Source organism: Cynocephalus volans, chromosome 1, assembly GCF_027409185.1.
Source record: "Cynocephalus volans isolate mCynVol1 chromosome 1, mCynVol1.pri, whole genome shotgun sequence".
In the NCBI taxonomy this organism is placed as follows: domain Eukaryota; kingdom Metazoa; phylum Chordata; class Mammalia; order Dermoptera; family Cynocephalidae; genus Cynocephalus; species Cynocephalus volans.
The window spans coordinates 11548285-11567803 of record NC_084460.1 but is presented as its reverse complement, the minus strand read 5'-3'; the positions used below and the strand labels follow the sequence as shown (position 1 = coordinate 11567803).

At 44.1% G+C, this 19519-nt stretch overlaps 1 protein-coding gene across 2 annotated transcripts in view; it reads right to left on the bottom strand.

The window, feature by feature from the left end:
- SLC24A3 (solute carrier family 24 member 3) overlaps window positions 1-19519 on the bottom strand; it is a 515190-nt gene that overhangs the window by 12409 nt on the left and 483262 nt on the right. For both annotated transcript variants that reach the window (XM_063088283.1, XM_063088282.1), the window contains 5 exons: window positions 18643-18803; window positions 17611-17878; window positions 12647-12813; window positions 9761-9875; window positions 8583-8695 (listed from right to left, as the gene is read on the bottom strand). In XM_063088283.1, coding sequence (XP_062944353.1) covers window positions 8583-8695; window positions 9761-9875; window positions 12647-12813; window positions 17611-17878; window positions 18643-18803 — 824 coding nt within the window. The remainder of the gene's footprint in view (window positions 1-8582; window positions 8696-9760; window positions 9876-12646; window positions 12814-17610; window positions 17879-18642; window positions 18804-19519) is intronic.

Here is a 19519-nt window from a genome sequence, read left to right as displayed (position 1 = left end):
GAAGATTGTGTCTCAGGACATTCAGAATGGACCAGTGGCTTCTGGCCCAAAGAGGATGAGAAACATGCGGAGCAGCCTCATCTGAAGCTTGGAGCCAAGCCCATATCAGCTGGACACTGTCAACCCGCAGATGCATGAATGAGAAATGCATGCTAATAAATGTATGCTACTGAGTTTTGGGGTGGTTTGTTACACAGCGTTATGGTAACAATAGCTAACGAATACAACTACCCATATTTCCAAGTCACCATATTATCTCTCTCGTGCAAATGCCTCAAAACTGGCCTTGCTGTCAACAACAGTTCCATGTGGCTCTGACCCTTTCTCCATGTGTTTGTCAGGATTTTCTTTCTCAAAGGCACATGTGAGGGGTTTGGGAAGTGATAGGTTGGGGAAGGGGCATAAAGAAATATCACCATTTGTGAGAATGCATATACTAATAATAAATAAAAAAATTAATAAAAAAAGGCACATGTGGTCATACCTCTCCCTCTCGGATAAGCTTCATTCTGCACATTACCATGCCCCTTACCAGGCAGCCTCTCTCCATCTCTAGTTTCCTTTCTGCTCTTCACTGCTCTCCTCTCCCACTCCCCACCCCTCACACCCACCCCCTGCCACAGGAGCTGCCCTTAGATCCTAAGTGTATCAAACTTCATCATGTCCTGGTCTTCTACAAGCTGTTCCTTCTGCTTGAAAAAAGTCTTCTCAGCCCTCTCTACCTGCTTGTCCTGATAATTCAGATCTCAAAATAGGTGTCATGTCCTCACCAGCATTCCAGTTTCCCCAGTGCCTGCCACACACTGCCATAGCTCCTGTACAACAAGCCCTTAGGACAGCAGGCATCACACTTTGTTTTGGAGTTGCTTGTGTAACTGTCTCCGTCCACAGGCCATAGTTCCAGGAGCCCAGGACTGTGTCTGTCTTGCTTACTGCAGCATCTCCAGCAGTTACCAGCTTAGCACACAGGTGGTGTTCAGTTAATGCTCGATCAAAGAAAGAATGAACCAGGCAGAAGGTGCGGGGTGAGAACATTTCTGATCACCTCTTCCTTTTATCTCTGTGGACTCTGGACTCAGGTGGAGTCTTGCTTGGAAAGAGAGAAAGACAGACACCCTGCCTCCTCTGTTGCTTCTCAGATTTATTTTACCTTTCTAAGCCCTAGCTCAGAAATGTGAGTTTTGCCCTGGTTTCTTGGAGCCAGCCTAGTGATTTTCCTTGTTCTGTTAAAGCTTGTGAAACAGACAGACATTCCTCATCATAATGGGACAAGAAGTGCTTATTTTTCAAATTTGGACTTTTAGACATATTTCTTATTTTGGGTGTTTAAGTAGCTGGCTGGCTTCTGAGCAAGCCACAAAGTGCTAAGAAATGTTAAAATCTGTAAAACTGCTTTCATTCCTCACTGCCCAATGTTGAACCTAGTGTCAGCCACAAAACAGCTGTCTTGATGGTAATTATTCGATAATTATGACTTGGAAATCCCATCTAGACGAGATGGAAAAATTGCTTCAGAATTGTCAGCAGGTCTCTTGTGAGGTTGGGAGAGGCCATTAAACCCACACAGGCTGCTCGGTTCTGATGTCAGAGATGCAGAAGGATGTCAAGGGGTTACTGCCATGCTAAATGGAAGGAGGCCCGAGTGTCCTTTCAGAAATGAAGCCTCTCTCCCGGGAAAAGCTGGGGGTGGACATGAGGGCGGACCAAAATGCTTGCGGCAACAAGCTCTAAGTTTCCTTTTTTTAAGGAAACTATACTTTTTTTTTTCTTAAGGAAACTATTTCCTTTTCTTAAGGGACTATTTTCCCAAGTGACTTCTGCATCTCATCAGGAGGCTGCACAGTGACGCTCCAGTGTGGCTGGGTGGGGAGAACTGGCCACCTGAGGGTTCCTGATGAAAGCCAGTGGGGGACCAGGGACTGAAAAAAGGGGTAATCCTCATGAAAAAGTCCAGAACAATTCCTCTAACCTTCAGACAGAAACCCATTGCAGAAATATCACTTACCACAGCCCAGGGCAGCAATGATTTCAGCTCCAACAATGTCTGTGGCACTTTTAGAATGGGACTCTGGGGGTCCCTCTCCCCTTCTAGTTCCTTCTCTCTTTATATAAAGTTGAAGATGCCACTTTGGCCTTATAAACAGACCTTGTCCAAACTCAGGGGTGGATCTGGCCTAAAATTCCACCCCAGTGACGTCCCTCACATGCCTGTGCTCAGAGCCATGCCTGGGCAGCTGCTGAGGCACAATCTGCTCTTGGTGACAGTGCCCTTCTCTCTCCCTTTGGTCTTCAGTACTTTGGGGACAGCACAAAGCTTACTCTCCTCTGCCTCGTCCTGGCTGTGCGGCCTAACCTCTCTGGACCTTGGTTTCCTCATCAGCAGAATGGGGTTTAGAAATGCACTGCACGCAGCATGAACCTGAGTCCTCTGCCCAGCTTAGGCGGTCGGGTGGAAGCCTGCCCTACACCCCCGCACTCCTGCCACCCGGCCTTCCTTCTGTTCTGGGACACAGCTCTCCTCTGTGGCTTTGCACCTGCGGTCCCCTCTTCCTAGAGTGCACCCTGCCCTCTACACTCTACAAGAAAGAGATGGCTCTCGTCATTTCACATCTCAGCACAGGACTTCCCTCCCTGTCCAATGACTTCTAAGTGACACCTGAGCCCACTCTCTCCCACGTCGCCCCATCTCGTGGTCTTCATAAAGCCTTTGTCCTCTGAGGTCAGGGCACAGGCATCAGGAACCCGTGCATTTACGTACTATCCATCTCCCCACCTGATGTACGTTCAGCTCTAAGAAGGAGGGTCTAGTCCACCTGCTCCCTTCTGCATCCCCAGAGCCTCACCAAGTTCCTGGCACATAGTAGGTGCACAAGAAGCAGTGGTCGAAAGATTAAACCTTCCCTTATTTAGCTGTTGTAAGGATGAAATGAGACCCCATGTGCATCGTGTTCCCACAGCACCTGGCGCATAGTAGGTGCCCAGTGAGAGCTGACTATTCTTATTGCTGTTTTGTTTGCCCCCCTCTCTCCCCTCAGGTGAGCCTATTCCTTCAGTCTACTCAGCTCTCATGTCTTCCTCCCCAGGTGAAGTGATGCTGAAGGGAAACTTGGGATCCATCCACCCGTCCATCTATCCATCAGTCCATCCCTCCATCCCTCCACCCATCCATCCAACAATTATTTGTTGAGCATGTTCCAAGTTCCATGCACTGTGCTAGGCACAGAGAAAACAATCATTGCACGAGGCAGGCACAGGTCCTGCCCTCAGGAGGAAACTCAGACAAAGGGGTGAAGGTCAGCACTTCAATGGGAGCTGCTGAAAAACACAGGAATGACACCTGATCCAGGCTTGGAGATCACAGTTTGACATCTCAGCTGACACCTGAAGGATGTGCTAGAGAAAGAATGAATAGGAATCCCTGCCTGTGAGGTAGTCTTGTTCCAGAGGGTCATTTTCTGGGACCCCTGGCTTTCAGGTAAACCAAAATGACCAGGATGGTGACAAATACTTTGCCACTATTTTGATCTAAACTTACTAGTCACAGAGGCATAGTCTGTACAAGCAAAGTCTACCTCTCTACAGGCTCCTTAACTGTTTCCATGAAAATATTTCCTTCTGAAATATATTATAAACCTGATGCTCTTCCTAGCAGATGAGAAACTTAACTTAGCGACTTAACTTTAACTTAGCAACTAGCAACTAGCAACTTAACTTTTTCTTAGTGACTCAGGATCACCACCATGAATTCAAATTATTTAATGGGGCTGAATCATGGCAAAGCTCTCAGAAGGGACCGATATACAAGAGATTGCTTGCCACCACAATTGAGGAAATACAGTTTATTCTCTATATAAACAAGTAAACATCTGCTATGTGAAGGATGGCAATTGGTGCAGCATGGACGGCAAGCATGAAGTGGACATGGCCTTGAACTCAGACTCTAGCAGCAGAGAGATGACATGTGGAAAATAACTGTGCAACAAGGTAGGAAACTGAATGGGCCAACAAAAACGTGGAGAAGGGATCACATACATACAGTGTGAGGCTCTATTTGGTCAGTGCTTGCAAACTTTCTTCATCGAATACCCTCTCAAGCAAAGAGAGCAAACTATCTGAGTAAAATAAGTAAAAACAAGCATTTTTCAGCATGCCACTAGGATCTGAGGCTGGTTTTATGACTGTTACTCTCTTGATTCAGGTCCCCTGGCTGGCCTGTCTCTTTTTCTTGCCTGTTTTAGTCCTCACTCAGGATAAAAACTTTTCCAAATAGTGAAGATTACCACTACTTATGAAATCCAAGGTTCTAGAATACACAGCTTCAACCAAAATACAATTATGGGCTCCTAATGGCTCTTAAGATGTGAATATTATTGAAACATAAGTTAATAAGAATTTTTTGAAGTTTAAAATGAAATCTCTTTTTTTTAACAAACATTGTTGAAACACCTGGATGTCCACATGCAAGAGAATGAAGTTGAACCCCCTACCTCACACCATTTACAAAATTAAATATTCTTAATTTCTCTGGGGTTCATGAACTGCTTACTGATTATATTACTGAATTTCTGCTTTCAAAAGAAAGGCTGACATTGGATATTTGTATCTCCAGAGTGAAATGGAGATCTCTCTGGCACTGGTTGCAGAAACAGTATTTGGATGAAAACACAATATGGCACACCTTTCTCTACCAAAAGCCTCCTGAAGAGCACTCTTTTGTGTGCCATGGCTGTTGATCACAATCCAGGAGTGGCCTGTATTTTCCTCTCTATTCCTGCATTTTCCTCTTTACTTCAGTGATAAAAGAGATCTTCAGTTACAGGACTAGATGTGGTTCTTGGACAATTACAGCAGTGTAACCAGAGTGACCCAATTATGTCATCTTCAGATGGAAAACATGAATTGGGGCCAAACATCCAACAGGACCTGCATTTTTATCTTCATGATGTCACCCTATCAGTAGATGCTGGGACCTAAGAAGTGTATGTTTTCATAGTTATGGGAATTACTGATATGAGAATTATGTTTAGTTTTTCCTTCTGTAAAGAGTGTTGGGAGAATGTCAGCAGGAGAGGAGAGGAGGGTAGATCATTAGGGGGATTGTTTTTGGTGTGCCTAATAGAGTTGGAATTTCAGGCCTCATATTCATGTTCAGTCAGGAGGATTTCAAAGTTGGTAAGAGGAACTGGTTTACTTCTGGGATGAGTTCTGTAGTTTTGTTTTTGAAAGTTTTTGATTTCACCTCCCATGACTGTATCATGCAAACCCAGTAAAATTAAAAAAACAAACAAAACCCCCCCCATAATGGATTTTCAGGACATTGGAAGGATTCTCATCCCCTGCTCTTGCCTGCCTATTCCTCCCTGGAGAGAGTCAATGTAGCAAAATTTTATTTTTCAGAGATTGATATTTCGGGTTATTTAAGGCACAGTTTCTTTTCTTCTTTTTGTTGTCTGCTTTGTAGCCACTGTCTTATAGCCCTCAACAGAAGAGACAAAAAAGCAGTTTAAATTCAGATAGGTCTGATATTTACTTCTTCATAACTATGATAAGTGCGAAACAAAAAGAGGAATAAACCAGGTGAACTGCTGAGGAACTTATCAGATCTATACACCTAGTGCTTGAGCTGGGTCAAGGGGCATCTTTATAGGCTTCCTTGACAACGATGAGCAAGTAACGACAGAGTGTCACTCAACATTTTCTAAGGAGGTGAGGTTGTACTAAGGGCAGGGCTTTGGTTTGGAGTGGGATATGCAGGTTGAAGGCCAGAGCGGAACTGCTTGATAACAGGGAAGACTGACTGATGGAACTGGTCATCTCCTGTCTTCACTCCATGCTCAGGCCACGTCTGTCTCTCCTCAAAAGTAAACACTGAACCGAAGTTGTGCTTTTTTTTCTTTTTTCCCCAATATCAGTTTGAAGGGGCACCAAATTAAACTGTTGAATATCCATATACTGGAATATTAGGCCACCTTTGAAGATGATGTTTCCAATGAGATTTTAAGGAAAATGTGTTTGATATAAGAAGAAGTATAAAAAGCAATGTACAACATTATCTGTAGAGGGTGATCTCAGATTTATAAAACAGCGTAGAAAGATATAAATATGCTGGAATGTTAATAATAGTTACCTATGGATTGGACTCTGGATGATTTTTATTTCATCTTCTAGAGCAGCGGTGTCCAATAGGCAGCCACAAGCCACATGTGGCTCTATAAATTTGAATTAATTAAAATTAAATAAAATTTAAAAATTCAGTTCTTCACTTACACCTACTACATATCAAATGCTTACCAGTCACATGTGGCTGGTGGCTACTATATTAGACAGTACAGCTACAGAACATTTCCGACATTACAGAAAGTTCTGTTGAGCAGGCACTGCTCCAAGTTTCTGTAATTTTCTATAAAGCACATATGTTATTTTTAATAATGAGAAAAACGAGAATAAAAATGTAAAAGTTCCGATTAGCCAATTGTAGAAAATCCCCAAGAGACTATTTTAGCACTGGCAAAATGGAATCAAGGTGACTTGTATTCTAAGGAAGCACCAAGCCAACTTTAATGACAGAGTTTAAATACAATCCAGAATTTGCTCTCAACTTGAGTACAGGAAAGACGTGTTAACTGAAGGGGGATAACGGTCCATATCGGCTCAGAAGAAGGACCTCAAATAGCCAGAATTGGCCAATGTGCCCAGTGCAGCTGGCATTCAGGGCGCAGCTCAATCTGATGCTCTGGTCTTGCTTCTCCTGTCCTTCCTGGGCACACAGCTAAACCAGCGACCCAGGTCCTTTTTGCATGTAGGTGGGAACATGTGACTTATCTGGACAATAGAATGGGGACAGACGGGACATAAACTACTTCCAGGCCCCATCAAGAAAGGATCTGTGCAGTCCTCCACAACATGCTTTCTCTGCTTTCTGTGAGGCTGGAGGAGGATTCCAAGCTGGCAGAACCACACTACTAAATAAGCTCCAGTCCCTAAGTTTCTTCTTGGAAGAGTCCATGGGAGCAGCCAGAATGGGAATATCCGCAGTGGAATTTTAGTAAGGAACAAACCATTGTTGGGCTGCTCCAGTAGGATTTGGGGGTTGTCTGTAATATAGTAACCAACAATACTTATTCTGATAAATCAAATAATAGTTTGACTTTCTGCGTGGAAAGTGTTAATGCAGCAGGTCTGGCTACTTAATCCTTGTGCCTCCAGGGAGCCTGGAACCCTGACTGACCCGAGGCCCTGGATATGTTATTCATTGATGATGTTGTTTTGTACACCAGAGCAGTGGTGCATGCTGTGCCAGCTTGCTGAGATTGTTTAGTAAGCTTTTTGATGTATAGCTGGTATTTGTGTTGGGGCTCTGGGATTCAGTTATCATGGCTGTTCATGTAGTGGGAATGCCTACCTGACCAGCCCTCCCTAAAAGCTTCAGATCCCAGTGGATTTCCCTGGACAGAGATATCTCCCACATGTCCCTAAGGTTCACTGCTAGAGAGAAAGCACGTGACCCAGTAGGAAAGGAATTGGAAGCCTGCACCTGACCTCTCTGATCAGGCTTCTCCTGATGCATTTCATTTCCCTGCTCTTTTTCTTCATATCCTTTATTATAATAAATCTTAGCCACAATAAATCTATAATCTGCTGCTGAGTCCTGTGAATACTCCTGATGAATCACTAAACTTGAGGATGGTCACTGGATTCACAAAATACCTCCCACATAAAATTTTCCTACAGGAATACAGAGAACAAATCATCCAAAATACGTATGCTTTCTGCCTGGCCCTTATATATCTTACCATCTGTTACTACCATCTGATGACATTCTAGCCTATACATCAAACTCTTGTGAATTTGGTTGATGTGAGTCAATTCATAAGAGCCTGACTGACAATAGTCTCACTCTTTGGCCTGCAAAATTTAGGAAGGTTATTTGGAATCCTGTAACCACCCAAGAGATGACACCCTTTCAGTAGCCCACCTGGATGACATCTCTGCAGTGTCTCTCACACGCATCACTTAACATAAAATAAGATGAAGCAGGTACAAATACAGTAGAGCAGGGGCTGGCAAATTATGACCCATGGGCCAAATCTGGCCCATCGATTGTGTTTGCACAGCCCATGAGTTAAGAATGGATTTTACATTTTTAAAGGGTTGAAAAAAATCAGAAATAGCATAACATATCATGACATGTAAAAATTATATAAAATTCAAATTTCAGTTTCTATAAATATAATTGTATGGACACAGCCACACTCCTTCATTTATTTATTGTCTATGGCTGCTTTCCACCTACAGTGGCAGAGTTGTATAGCTGTGACAGAGATCAACTGGCCCACAAAACCTAAAATAATTACTCTCTGGCCCCTGAAAAGAAAGAGTTTGCTGACCCCTGCTCTAGAGTCCTGAATGTGCCCACAAGCCTGGCTTTGGAAGGACTTGGACAAGGAAAATTTGTTTCCCCCTCAATATTACTATTTCTACACCTCTTTTGCCCTGAGACAAAGTCCCAGTGGCTGGGGCTGCTAAAAACAAAGTCTGTGTAGTCCTGGGTTTAAGGAGAAGTCATGGCAAAAACCACTTACGTAGGATCCATAATCCACAGCCAGGGTCTGCAGAGCCCAGGGGAGACCCAGGCCAATCAGGATGTCAAACACGTTGCTCCCAATGGAGTTGGACACAGCCATGTCCCCCATCCCTGCAGGGACAAGAGGTCACTCAGTGAGAGAGGTGATCCCAGGAGAGTGCAGGGACCCCACAAGGGTCTCTGCCAGCCTTTGGTCTGACAGCCAGAGAGGAGTTTTGCTGGCTCACGTATCTCAGTGATGGTTCTCCCCCAGGCCATCAGCAATGTAAAGAATGGTGCCGATTGTAAAATGCAGAAATACGCATTTTATTGAACTTTTGACCTTTCCTTCAAATATGATCACTGATTAAATGTAAGAGATTAAAAAAAAAAAAAAAACGGTTCCAAAAAGTCTGGAGATTTTGAGATATACTTGCAGAAAAAATAAATAAATAAATAAATAAACTCAACAGCTCTAAAAAGTGTCTCAAGAGTTCACAGCTCCACTACATTGAATTCCGTTCTTCTGAATAATTGAGTAATGTTATAAAAGGAATGTGATCTGCCGAATTTCACGAGGACTTCTAGAGGACATGGTGCTAAATTTTGTTTAAAACAAATGCCCTTCAGCATAACTTGGGCTTATAAATGAGATGGGTGCTCGGAAGGCATGGCCACCTGGGCGTCACCTGGAAGGTGAGCTGTGGGCTTGGTGTTGAAGGAGGGAAGGGTCTGCCACACACTGAAAACTGACCTCTGGCACCTGCTGATTCGAGGAGTGCTGCTGCTGGGTAAACCTTAGCTATGGGGTCTGTCCTCTCTAAGCCTCAGTTTCCTTATCTAAAAAGGGAGGTATGATTGTCCGTACCTCACAGAGTTACTGCTTAAATGAAATAAGATAATGCACCTGAACTGCTTTACTCAGGAAAAGTTAGCTATCGTTATATTTATTACTATTTTTAGTGACAGAAGGGGCTGGCAGTGCTACCTAGGAAATGTCCCTGCCTTCTTCAAGGGTGGGACCCTCTGTCTCACTTCCCTGTTCTGATACCAGAAAGCCTTTTGACCAACATGGCATTGAAGTCACCCTTCATTCCTTCCACGCTGGAATTTGGTGTCCCATTAATTGCCACCTGGATCCCCCAGGTGGGGAAGCCTTCCTTCCTTCCCCATCCCCATCGTCACTGGAAGTCATACCTTGTCTGGCCACGATGAGGCTGGCCATGCAGTCGGGCACGCTGGTTCCAGCAGCCAGGAAGGTGATCCCCATGATGACGTCAGGAATCCCCAGTGTGTACCCAATGATGGTGACCTGGAAGGAGCAGGAAAGAGGCGGTGAGCTGAGGAAGCTGCGAGCCCACCTGCTGGTGGTTCCTCTGGCAAGACACACACAAGGCCACAATCTGGGACATCTCTCTGGCGGCAATGTCTGCTCTCTGCATCAATACAGAGGGCATTGCACATCGAATGGATGCAGTCCAGGGCTGCAGGACAGGCAATGACGCAGTCACAGAACCCACATTTTCCAATAAAGGATGGGCTTTTTTGCTTTTTCTTTCAGGTGAGGTAGGCAGTTTGAGAGAGGGAAAACAGAATTTCTGGAAAAAGACAATACTTGAGCTCAGGATGGTTCCGGAAATCCACAATGGATGGCTGCTACATTGTGTTTGGAATCTGAGCATCCACGTCAGGAGATGTGTAACGAGATTTACAAGAACTGGAGAGGGGATGGATTTTACACCACCCAGTCCTGTTGGAAAAGCCACAGCCATCTTTCCCTTTCTTCTCTTCCTTGAAGCTTGGTAACAACATTATTGTCCTTGTCAACATCATCTCCAGAGCTTACGTTTATTTAGTCCTTAGGCACAGGGCGGAGGGATGTTCATGGGCTTAAACTCACTGAACTCTCACAGCAACTCCATGGAGTCAGGTGAGGAAACTGAGGCCCAGGGGAGCATCTCCCCAAGTCATATGCTGCTAGTAGGTGGCAGAGGGCGATTCCCAGCAGACCAGATGGGCTCCTTTGCACAGACAGCCTCTCTTTTTGCATAGGAGGGGTTTTGCCCAAGGGTGGGCAATGCCTGAGATGTTGCTTCCATCACGCAATGGTCCGCTCTTGCCCCTCATCTCCTGATGAGCAAACTGAGACGAACGCATGGTGAGACCAATGGTGGGGCAGCCGGTGAATGGAAAACGAGACAAATTCCCTGCATGTGGCCTAAGGAGAAGATAACTTGCAAGATCTGAAACTACCAGGTCACTTTAGGATGCCACTTGATCTCCTCCACTTTCTATAAAATGACAAGAAATGCAAACCACCTGCTGAAAGGAGCACATTCTTCACAGGGTTCCTCCTGGCCAGCCACTAAAAGACACCTGCACAGAGAACCCCGACTTCACGCCACAGGCCACCATCGCTCCTTCCCTTTCCAAAGTTTTGGGGGTTTGGGGGGCGTGAGTTAATCCATTGAGGTGCCTGGCTTCCCCCTTTCAAACGAGAGCATGCACCTCACTCCAAATCCATCCTCTGGGCTTTCTGACTTCCGATTTCCAGGGAGGAAAGAGAGATGCAGAAACACACGCTTCTGTTTTGTTGCTGTGAGGAGCCTTTGTGAAATGGAGCTACAGGCATCCGGCCAAACCTTATTTTCCCTTCCTAACCCTCAGCTCAGTCCCTGCAGGAATCCGGTCTGGCTCAACCGGGCTGGCCCGCTGCACGCTGGCTGTTACCGTGATGTTTGTGATGGAGCTGGGTGGCTGGGACGGCCTCTTGCTTCCCCTGTTCTCTCCTTTAGTCCTGGCCATTTCTCAGGACGCATCAGAACCTCCACCAGAGGGGAAGGGGGCAAACAGGAGGATAACCCTCTGATTAGTTGGTTAGTCTGCTGGTTAGTGGACTTGAGAGAAAACCACTGAGGTCAGGGGTGACAACACTGTCCCCCAGGCTGGGATCATAGACGACACTCAGTGTACATGTCAAATAAAAACGTTAATGAATACAGGAGGAGAGAGAAACCTCTGGCTATAAGATTTCAGGTTTGCTTTTTTTTTTAATCTGTGTGTCTGTGATGTTATGTTAGGGGATAATTATGAGTTAATTGTGTCAGGTTTACAAATGTGCTATTACCTACAAAATAATCTTTCTTTTAGCTCTTGAGAGTTTGATTTTCCAGAATTTATACTGCATTTCCATCCAACACTCAAGCAAGATTAATTTGGATTTGCATAATTTTGTCATGGCTTTTCATTTCTGCTCGACTCCAATTTTAATGAATTAGTCCTGCTCTCCAGTTAAAAAGTATAGTCTTAAATGGGCAATACATTGTGGATGGCTGGGTTTCCTAAAATGGCTTTGGGGTAGAGGCTCTTTTGAGCCACAGCCCCACAACCAATGCCAATCACTGATGCATTATTTTAGCCTCAGAAGGTGACCTTTGGGTGGTCGTCTAATCCAGTGACCTCACTGTGTGGCTGAAGAAACTAAAGCTCAGATAGGAGAAGGGACAGACCGATCATCACTCCCCAATTCTTCACCCCTTCCTTCGTGTCCTTTGCGCTGTGAGTCTGCTGGTCTTCCCACTAGAGGGGGGGGGGAGGTATATTTTTCCCCAATCCATTGATGTTGACCTCTGCCAATAAAATGTGGGTAGAAGTGAAGGTAAGTCAGTCCCAAGCAAAGACTCTAAGAGGCACCCTGTATTTCCCCTTGCCCTCTTGCATTCCAGTGACACACCATGAGACGTGCACTCCCCAGCCAGCCACTGGTTCAAAGAAAATGAGCAAACGCATGGAGTAGACATGGACCCCACCTGCTGCTGCCTGAATCAAATGCAAGCAGCTGCAGCATGAGGCAGAGCTACGTAGCCAGGCCCAGCTGAGATTCATCAAACTACAGTCAACCCGAGGATGCGTGAGCAGGAGAATAAATGCTTGTGATTATAAACTACCAAGTTTAGGGGTGGGTTGTTATGTGGCTTATTGTAGCAATGGCTGACTGATACAGTTACTGGGCTGAAACCCCAACTCTTAGTCCCCTCTAGTCTGGGGCCCTTTTCTCCACCATGGGGTGCTCGGTACACTCACCATCCACACCATCATGTAGGAGAAGGCTGCGATCCATAACGTGGAGGAAGCAAATGTCACCATAAACCATTTCTCCCAGCGAGGCTTGTTGCAGTTGGGTACAGTGAAGTATAAGACCAAACTCAGTGGCCAGGTGAACACCCATTTCACTATTTCCAGTTTGCCAGCTGGAAAAATGAAAAAGGCAAAAAGCGACAACAAAAAATCAGATAGCTTTATTGTCCGCTCTGCTAGCCTCTCACATTGCTTTCCCCAGAACTAAGCCTTATTATATTGTCTTTTCCTAAAACATTCAAATGGCTTGCCACCAACAAAACCTGACATACAAAACCAAACAGAATTAAAAAAAAAAAGAAAAAGAAATTAATCACTGCCCACCTGCTAGTTAGGTCTCTGAAATGACAGGGTGAGTCACTTCTGAGTAATACTGGGCTGCAGGGGGATAGTTTGGCAAATTGGCCAGGTGTGAAAAGATGAGGAAGATACTCAGGGCACAAAAGGGGTGGAGTTGTGGGGTTGACGCGGGGGTAGAGAGCTAGGAAGACCACCAGTCTGCCTATAATATCCACATGGTTTGGTAACTACATTTTTTCCAGATAATAAAGCGTCAGAGGATAAAGCGCCATCTAGTGGAACTTGGCAGCATCGCCTGTCAGCGCGCTGAAATCGCGGAGGACGATGTGGATTTGAAGGCTTCCTACTCCTGCAGCGTTTGCATCCCAAACTGATCGGGATTTGTAAACGAATAATTGCTTTCTGGGTCACTAAGTACCTGCTGCCACCACGACATGATGCATCTGTCAATAATGACCTGCTTTTACCATCTCAGTGATACCTGATTACTTTGTGTATCAGACACCCAGAAATGCTTACTTTAGTGATAAAATGCTTATTTTGCTTACTTTGCTGTGATTTCCTTGTGGCCTCAGATTTAACAAGCATTTTAGTCCTTTTGGGGTCTTTATTACCACCTGCATAACTGCTAATTCACCTCTGAAAAGAAATATGTATATACCTGTGTATTTCTCATTTCAATCCAGATACAGAACGTCTTCACCTTCCAGAAAGTTCCCTGGGCTGCTCGCTAGTCAACCCCCACCCCACACCAGCTGTTCTCCAACTTAAAATGAATGAAACCATACAGTATATGTGCTTACCTTCTTTTATTCAAGATTGATTGATGTGTCAGTAATTTATTCCTTTCAACTGCTGTGAGAATTCCATCCTATGAACACACTACGATTTGTTTATCCACACTATTACAACTAAAGTGACTATGACATTCTTTGTGTGTGTGTTTCTTTCTTTCTCTTTTTTTTTTTAATGAGCATTCTTATAAAAGCCCGTGGGCTTGTCTCATTTCTCTTGGGTGAAGAACCAGGAAAACTGCTGAGTCATAGGGTGGGTATTTATTTAACTTTATAAGAAACTGCCAGTTTCCAAAATGATCGAGCTATTTTACATTCTCAGTTAAGGAAGTATTTTTTATTATACCATTTTGAACAGTGATTAATAAAATGTTTAATAAAATTTATTTTGTAATTTTATTACCAGTCTCCAGTATTTATTTTATGTCTCTTACCAGTCTCTAAGAAGTTTCTTAAAACTGCATGGAAAAGTTACCTAACATCATTTCAGGCACCTCCTGGCCTCCCTCAGATGCCAAGGCAGAGTGGGCTACCGGGGCAGAGGGGGCTTCCTCATCAGACAGCGCTGGTTCCTATTCCTGCTCTGTAGTGTATGATTTGAGTGACCCAGTTATCTAAGTTCTCTAAGCCTTAGTTTCTTCATCTGTAAAATGTGGATACAGTAACACTGAGCTCATAGAGTTGATGGGAGAATAAAATGAAATGATATGAGGACAGGGGCTAGGACAACATGAGCTCGCAGGTTGCTCCATTCAAAATCCTGAGAGTCATTGCTGATTCTTCCCTTTCTTTTATCCCCACACTCAACCCTGACAACCTGCCTGGGGCATTTTCACCATCTCACCGTCCCCACAGCCTTCCCTGGGCCAGGTTGTCTATCCATGACCTGGCTTCCTAAGTGGACCCTGCTCCAATGCCTCTCCCACCTTCATCTGTGTGCTACCAGTAGCCAGAGGGAGAGTCTCAAAAAGCAAATTGTTCCATCAGCTTCCACTGCCCTCAGAGTAAAACCACGTCTTCCCACCATGGCCCAGAAGGCCCTGCCTGATTTTGCCCTCACCTACCACTCTCCCTGCTCATACACTCCCTTGTCTTGGCTTTCTACCTGTCCTCAGACATTCCAAGACTTTTTTTGGCTCAAGGCCTTTGTATTTGCGGGTCCTTCTGTCTGGATTTTCTTGTGGCTGAGTCTGCTCTGTCATGTAGGCAACCTCACTGCTCAATTGTCACCTGAGCCCTCAGATCACCAACTCTAAATAAGACCCTCACCACCTGACTCCTGCTTTTCTATCACTTGCTTTTGTTTGCTTCATAGCAAAAATTTCCTGCCCGAAATCATCAAGTTTATTGGCTTCCCCATTTGTTTTCAGTCTCCCCCAAATGACAACATAAACTCTACGAGAACAGTGGTCTTCTCTAGATTATTCACCGTTCTATTCTGAAAGCCATGAATAGTGCAAAGCATAATCACATGCTCAATAAATCAACAATAGTGACATTACTGCAAATAACCTAATCAGTCAGATCAAAGAAAATCATTTGTTTTCGAAAATCTAAGGATATCCCACTTATGAGTACAGAATAAAGCAAAGAGAAACGATTATTAAGAAAGGGGACTTCTTTCCCTGTTAGCTGCTACCCATCTTAGATTTAAGATTTGGAGAGTTGAGTGAATGATAACCTTGAGCCTGGACTACAAACAAGAAGATTGAGAGTTGTTTTGTCAGGGCTTTAAAATGCTGCAGAATCCAGAATATGGTCAGATCTCCCAAGTGAATCCTGGAATTCTGCACATTCCTAAATCCTGCAATGTGGTAATTAGGCATTTATCCATAGAGAGCGCTTGGGAACCCCTCACTGTACTTCCATGTGACTGGTGCCTTCACAGGGTTTAAAATACACACTGAATCAAAGATTACAAGGAAACGCATGAATGGGAAGAGAAATGACCTCCGTATGGCCCTTTGACATTCCTCAAAAAATAAAAAAGAGAAGAAAAATGAAGTCAGAACTTATGACTACAAGAGCTTGGACCATGAGATTGACTAGATAAATTTGCAAACAGTACAAGTTAGCGCCAATGAGTTTTGAGATTCTTCCCTCAGCTGTTTTAGAAAATTCTGACTTGACATTGGGAGGGCATTATATTTGGAAAACATATTTTCACTGTCATTAAAATGATACATACGCTTTCTTTAAGTTATTGCTCCTTTGTAACAACAACCTTAAAAGTAGAAATTCAGTGAGTGTTATCTGAAATATATCTTTTAATGTAATATAACAAACTCCTTGAGCAAACCAAGTGATACAGAAAGCTGCTTTTTAAATGACTTTGAGGAGCAGGAGCAATCAAATAAGGATTGTCCACATTTTAGTTAGTCTTAATTCCCAGTTCTGAATAAAGGGGTAAAAATGGTTTCTCTTCCTCTTTGAGTCAACAGCATTTCTGCACATTTTTCCATCCTTTGTTGCATTACCATTTTGTCCAAATTTAGCACGAATGGGATAGGTGCGTTCATTCACTTGACAAGTATGTATTCAATGTCCTCTGTGCCACTTTGTGCCAGGCACTGCTCCAGGCTCTGGGCACACAGCAGCGAATTAAGGAAACACAACTCCCTCCTGTGGGCCTGAAACCCCGGTGATCACGTGATTTCACAAGTAGCTGGCCACTGGCAGGTGACGTGGGGGCACAAGCTGGGATGGGGCGTGACCATAGCCTGCCGTGTAGGACCTGGCCTTAAAAGCAAAGGGACTTGCTTCTAAATTATATTCCTTACCAAGTTTTTTAGAAAGATCAGTTCTATTGCAGACAGAAAAAGTCATTGTACAGTATTTTAGACCTACAGCAAAATATACATATATATTTGTTCTGATTATGTAGGCAATAAAAATGTACATTGTTTTAAAGTGGGAAATAAAGAAAAATATATAATTCCACTTTGGAAAAACATACTTATATCTTGGTTTATTCCTTCTAGTTTATTTCCTATGGAAGTGTGTTTACCTACATAGATGTGAAAATGCTTCTTTTTCTATCAACCATAAAGCTTTCTTTACTCAAGAGATAAGAATAGTGGTGCATTTGTACATATGTATGTATGTATACTATGTATAGGTGTTTATAATATGTGTGTAGTATGTGTATATAAATGTAGTATATACATATATGAACATAGGTATGTTTATATCTGTACATACATCATATATTATCTATCTATAATATACATGTACATGTTATACGCATACACTATATCAATCATACACTGCACACTATACATATATGCACATATACATATATTCATATATATTTGTATGTACATATACAATTTATATACTATATATATATACACATATGCCTCATATATACCTATATTCACATACTCCCAAATAATTGCTTATTTGTTAATTATAATCACTATAGTCAAATCCTAGGGAGAAGTCACTGCAGTTGGGTGACAGAAACCCAGGGAGCCCACACCCTTGTAGAATTAGCATGGGAAGGGAAAATGTCCTCATCACAGGTCATGTGCATTTCCTCCTTAGTACCAAAAGGTCCTGCAGTACAGCTAAGAGAGAACCTTCCACCCACAAAATATATTTGGTCAAAGAGCTCACATGTCAACCAACGATCATGTGCCACCATTTCTGTACCTTCTACGACAGAGTCCTGCCCACTGTAGAAACTTCATATAAGTATTTTTATGTTCATATAGAGATTTTTACCAAATGGTACAAAGATCACCCAAGTCAAGGACGTCCCCTCCATGGCCTCAGGACAGCTCCCTACCCCAGCCTAGCGGTGGGACCTCTTACAGGGGGGGTCGAATGGCGTGTATGGCCCTTCCTCATCCTCCTCATCCTCCTCTTCCTCCTCGTCATTCTCGTTCTCGTTGTCCTCATTCTCATTTTCCGTCTCGTTGCCAGCCTCGGCGACAACATCGTCCCTCCGAGTCCCGCTCACGCCCCTGTCCGGGGCATTGCTGGGCCCTGTTCCGTTCTCCACGGTGTGCTTGACTGGGATTTTGATGGCCACCTCAGATTCCCCATTGGCGTAAGCCCTGCTATTTATCAGTCTTTGTCTCTGGAAAGAGAAAGACACATTCTTACCATGGTCAGAGGGATTGCAAATACCTCACACCCACAACACGAATGACTAGAATCTTTCCCAGGCAGCTGACAAGGAGCTGCTTCCAGAAGACTCTGGAGTAGAGTCTTAAGGGATTCCTCAAAGCGATAACCAACTCCAACAACCATCTTCTGGAGGGAAAGAATAACTTCTTATGACCCACTGCAACCTGCAAATCCCTTTAGAGGAAAATTCCTAGGTCTGGAATGTGGACTTCTTTAATGCCGTGTGCGTTGTGGTATGATCTTTCATCTCCAGATTGTAGGACTCTCTTGGTCCACATGTGAGAAAGCCACACAGCTGTGTTTGGACTAGTGTATCAATGAGGCTGCCACTCCAGAGAAAGGAATATACAGGAAAACTCAGGTCAGAGACTCTGGATTACTTTACACTAAGATAACCTTTATTTACAACTCTGTATGTGCAAGTTTACATGGGGAGCTTTATTCAAATGGAAGAATAGAAGAAAAAGGTGGGTGGAAAGGGCAGGAGAGTTTTTCTACATCACTGGGGGGTAGACTATGTCTCTCAATATGTGGAGGAAAGAGCAAGAACCAGGATACACATCTGGCCCCTGAGTGAGGATGCTGGGAAATTGCCAGGGGATATTACTACCTAAAACTTTGAGTTAGCTGCTATTTCTTTCAAACCAGGAAACTTTCCTTCCCAAAGTGTCCCCACTCCTCACAGTGGCAAAGGAACTGTGCTTTCCCAGATACCTCATTGATCAACATGCGGCTGGCCATGGAGAGCCGGGTCTTGGGGGGAAAGTGGCTTGTGATCATGATTCGAAGGCCAGCCTCGGAGAAAGAAAGCTGGTGTGGGTAGGCAGACAGCAGTTCATCCACCATGATCACTGATGCTTTGCGGTGGAAATTGGCTAGGAAAACAAACAAACAAAAAAACCATAAAGTAAAATAGCATTGAGGCCAGGAGCAGACAAGAGATATTCATTCATTCTTCCCTCCTTTCCCTTCTCTTCCTTCCTCCCTGACTTCCTCCCATCTTTCCTACTATCCATCCATCCATTCATCCATCCATTCACCCACCCATTCACCCACCCACTCTTCCATCCATTAACCCGTCCATCCACCCATCCATCCATCCACACTTCCTTCCTTATTCCTTCCTTCCTGCCTTCTATCCATCCATCCATCTGTCCGTCTGTCTGTCCGTCCGTCCGTCCATCCATCCATCCATCCATCCATTCATCCAGGGAGAGTGTTGCAGTGAGCAACACTTGGAGAAGAGTCAAAATCTCCTTTCCATGATAGCTTTCTTGAAATGACTTGGAACAACTTAAGCACCATTCATTAACATGGTAAGAATGTATGATGACATAAGAGAATTCCTCTCTGTCCTCAAAGGAGTCTTTTCTGAACACTCAGATCTGGAGCACAGGAAAGACCCCAATCACCTATAGTAGCCATTTACACTCTTCAAATGTCAGCAATATTCATACTGAGCTGTTAAATGCTACAGAATTGACGTCAGCGCAAAGTGGAGGACTTGGTGGGAAATACACACCTTCTGTCGGCCCAGCCTATGAACAGAGCTGACGAAGGGGTCAGGGGTGAGCTGCTCACACTACAGAGA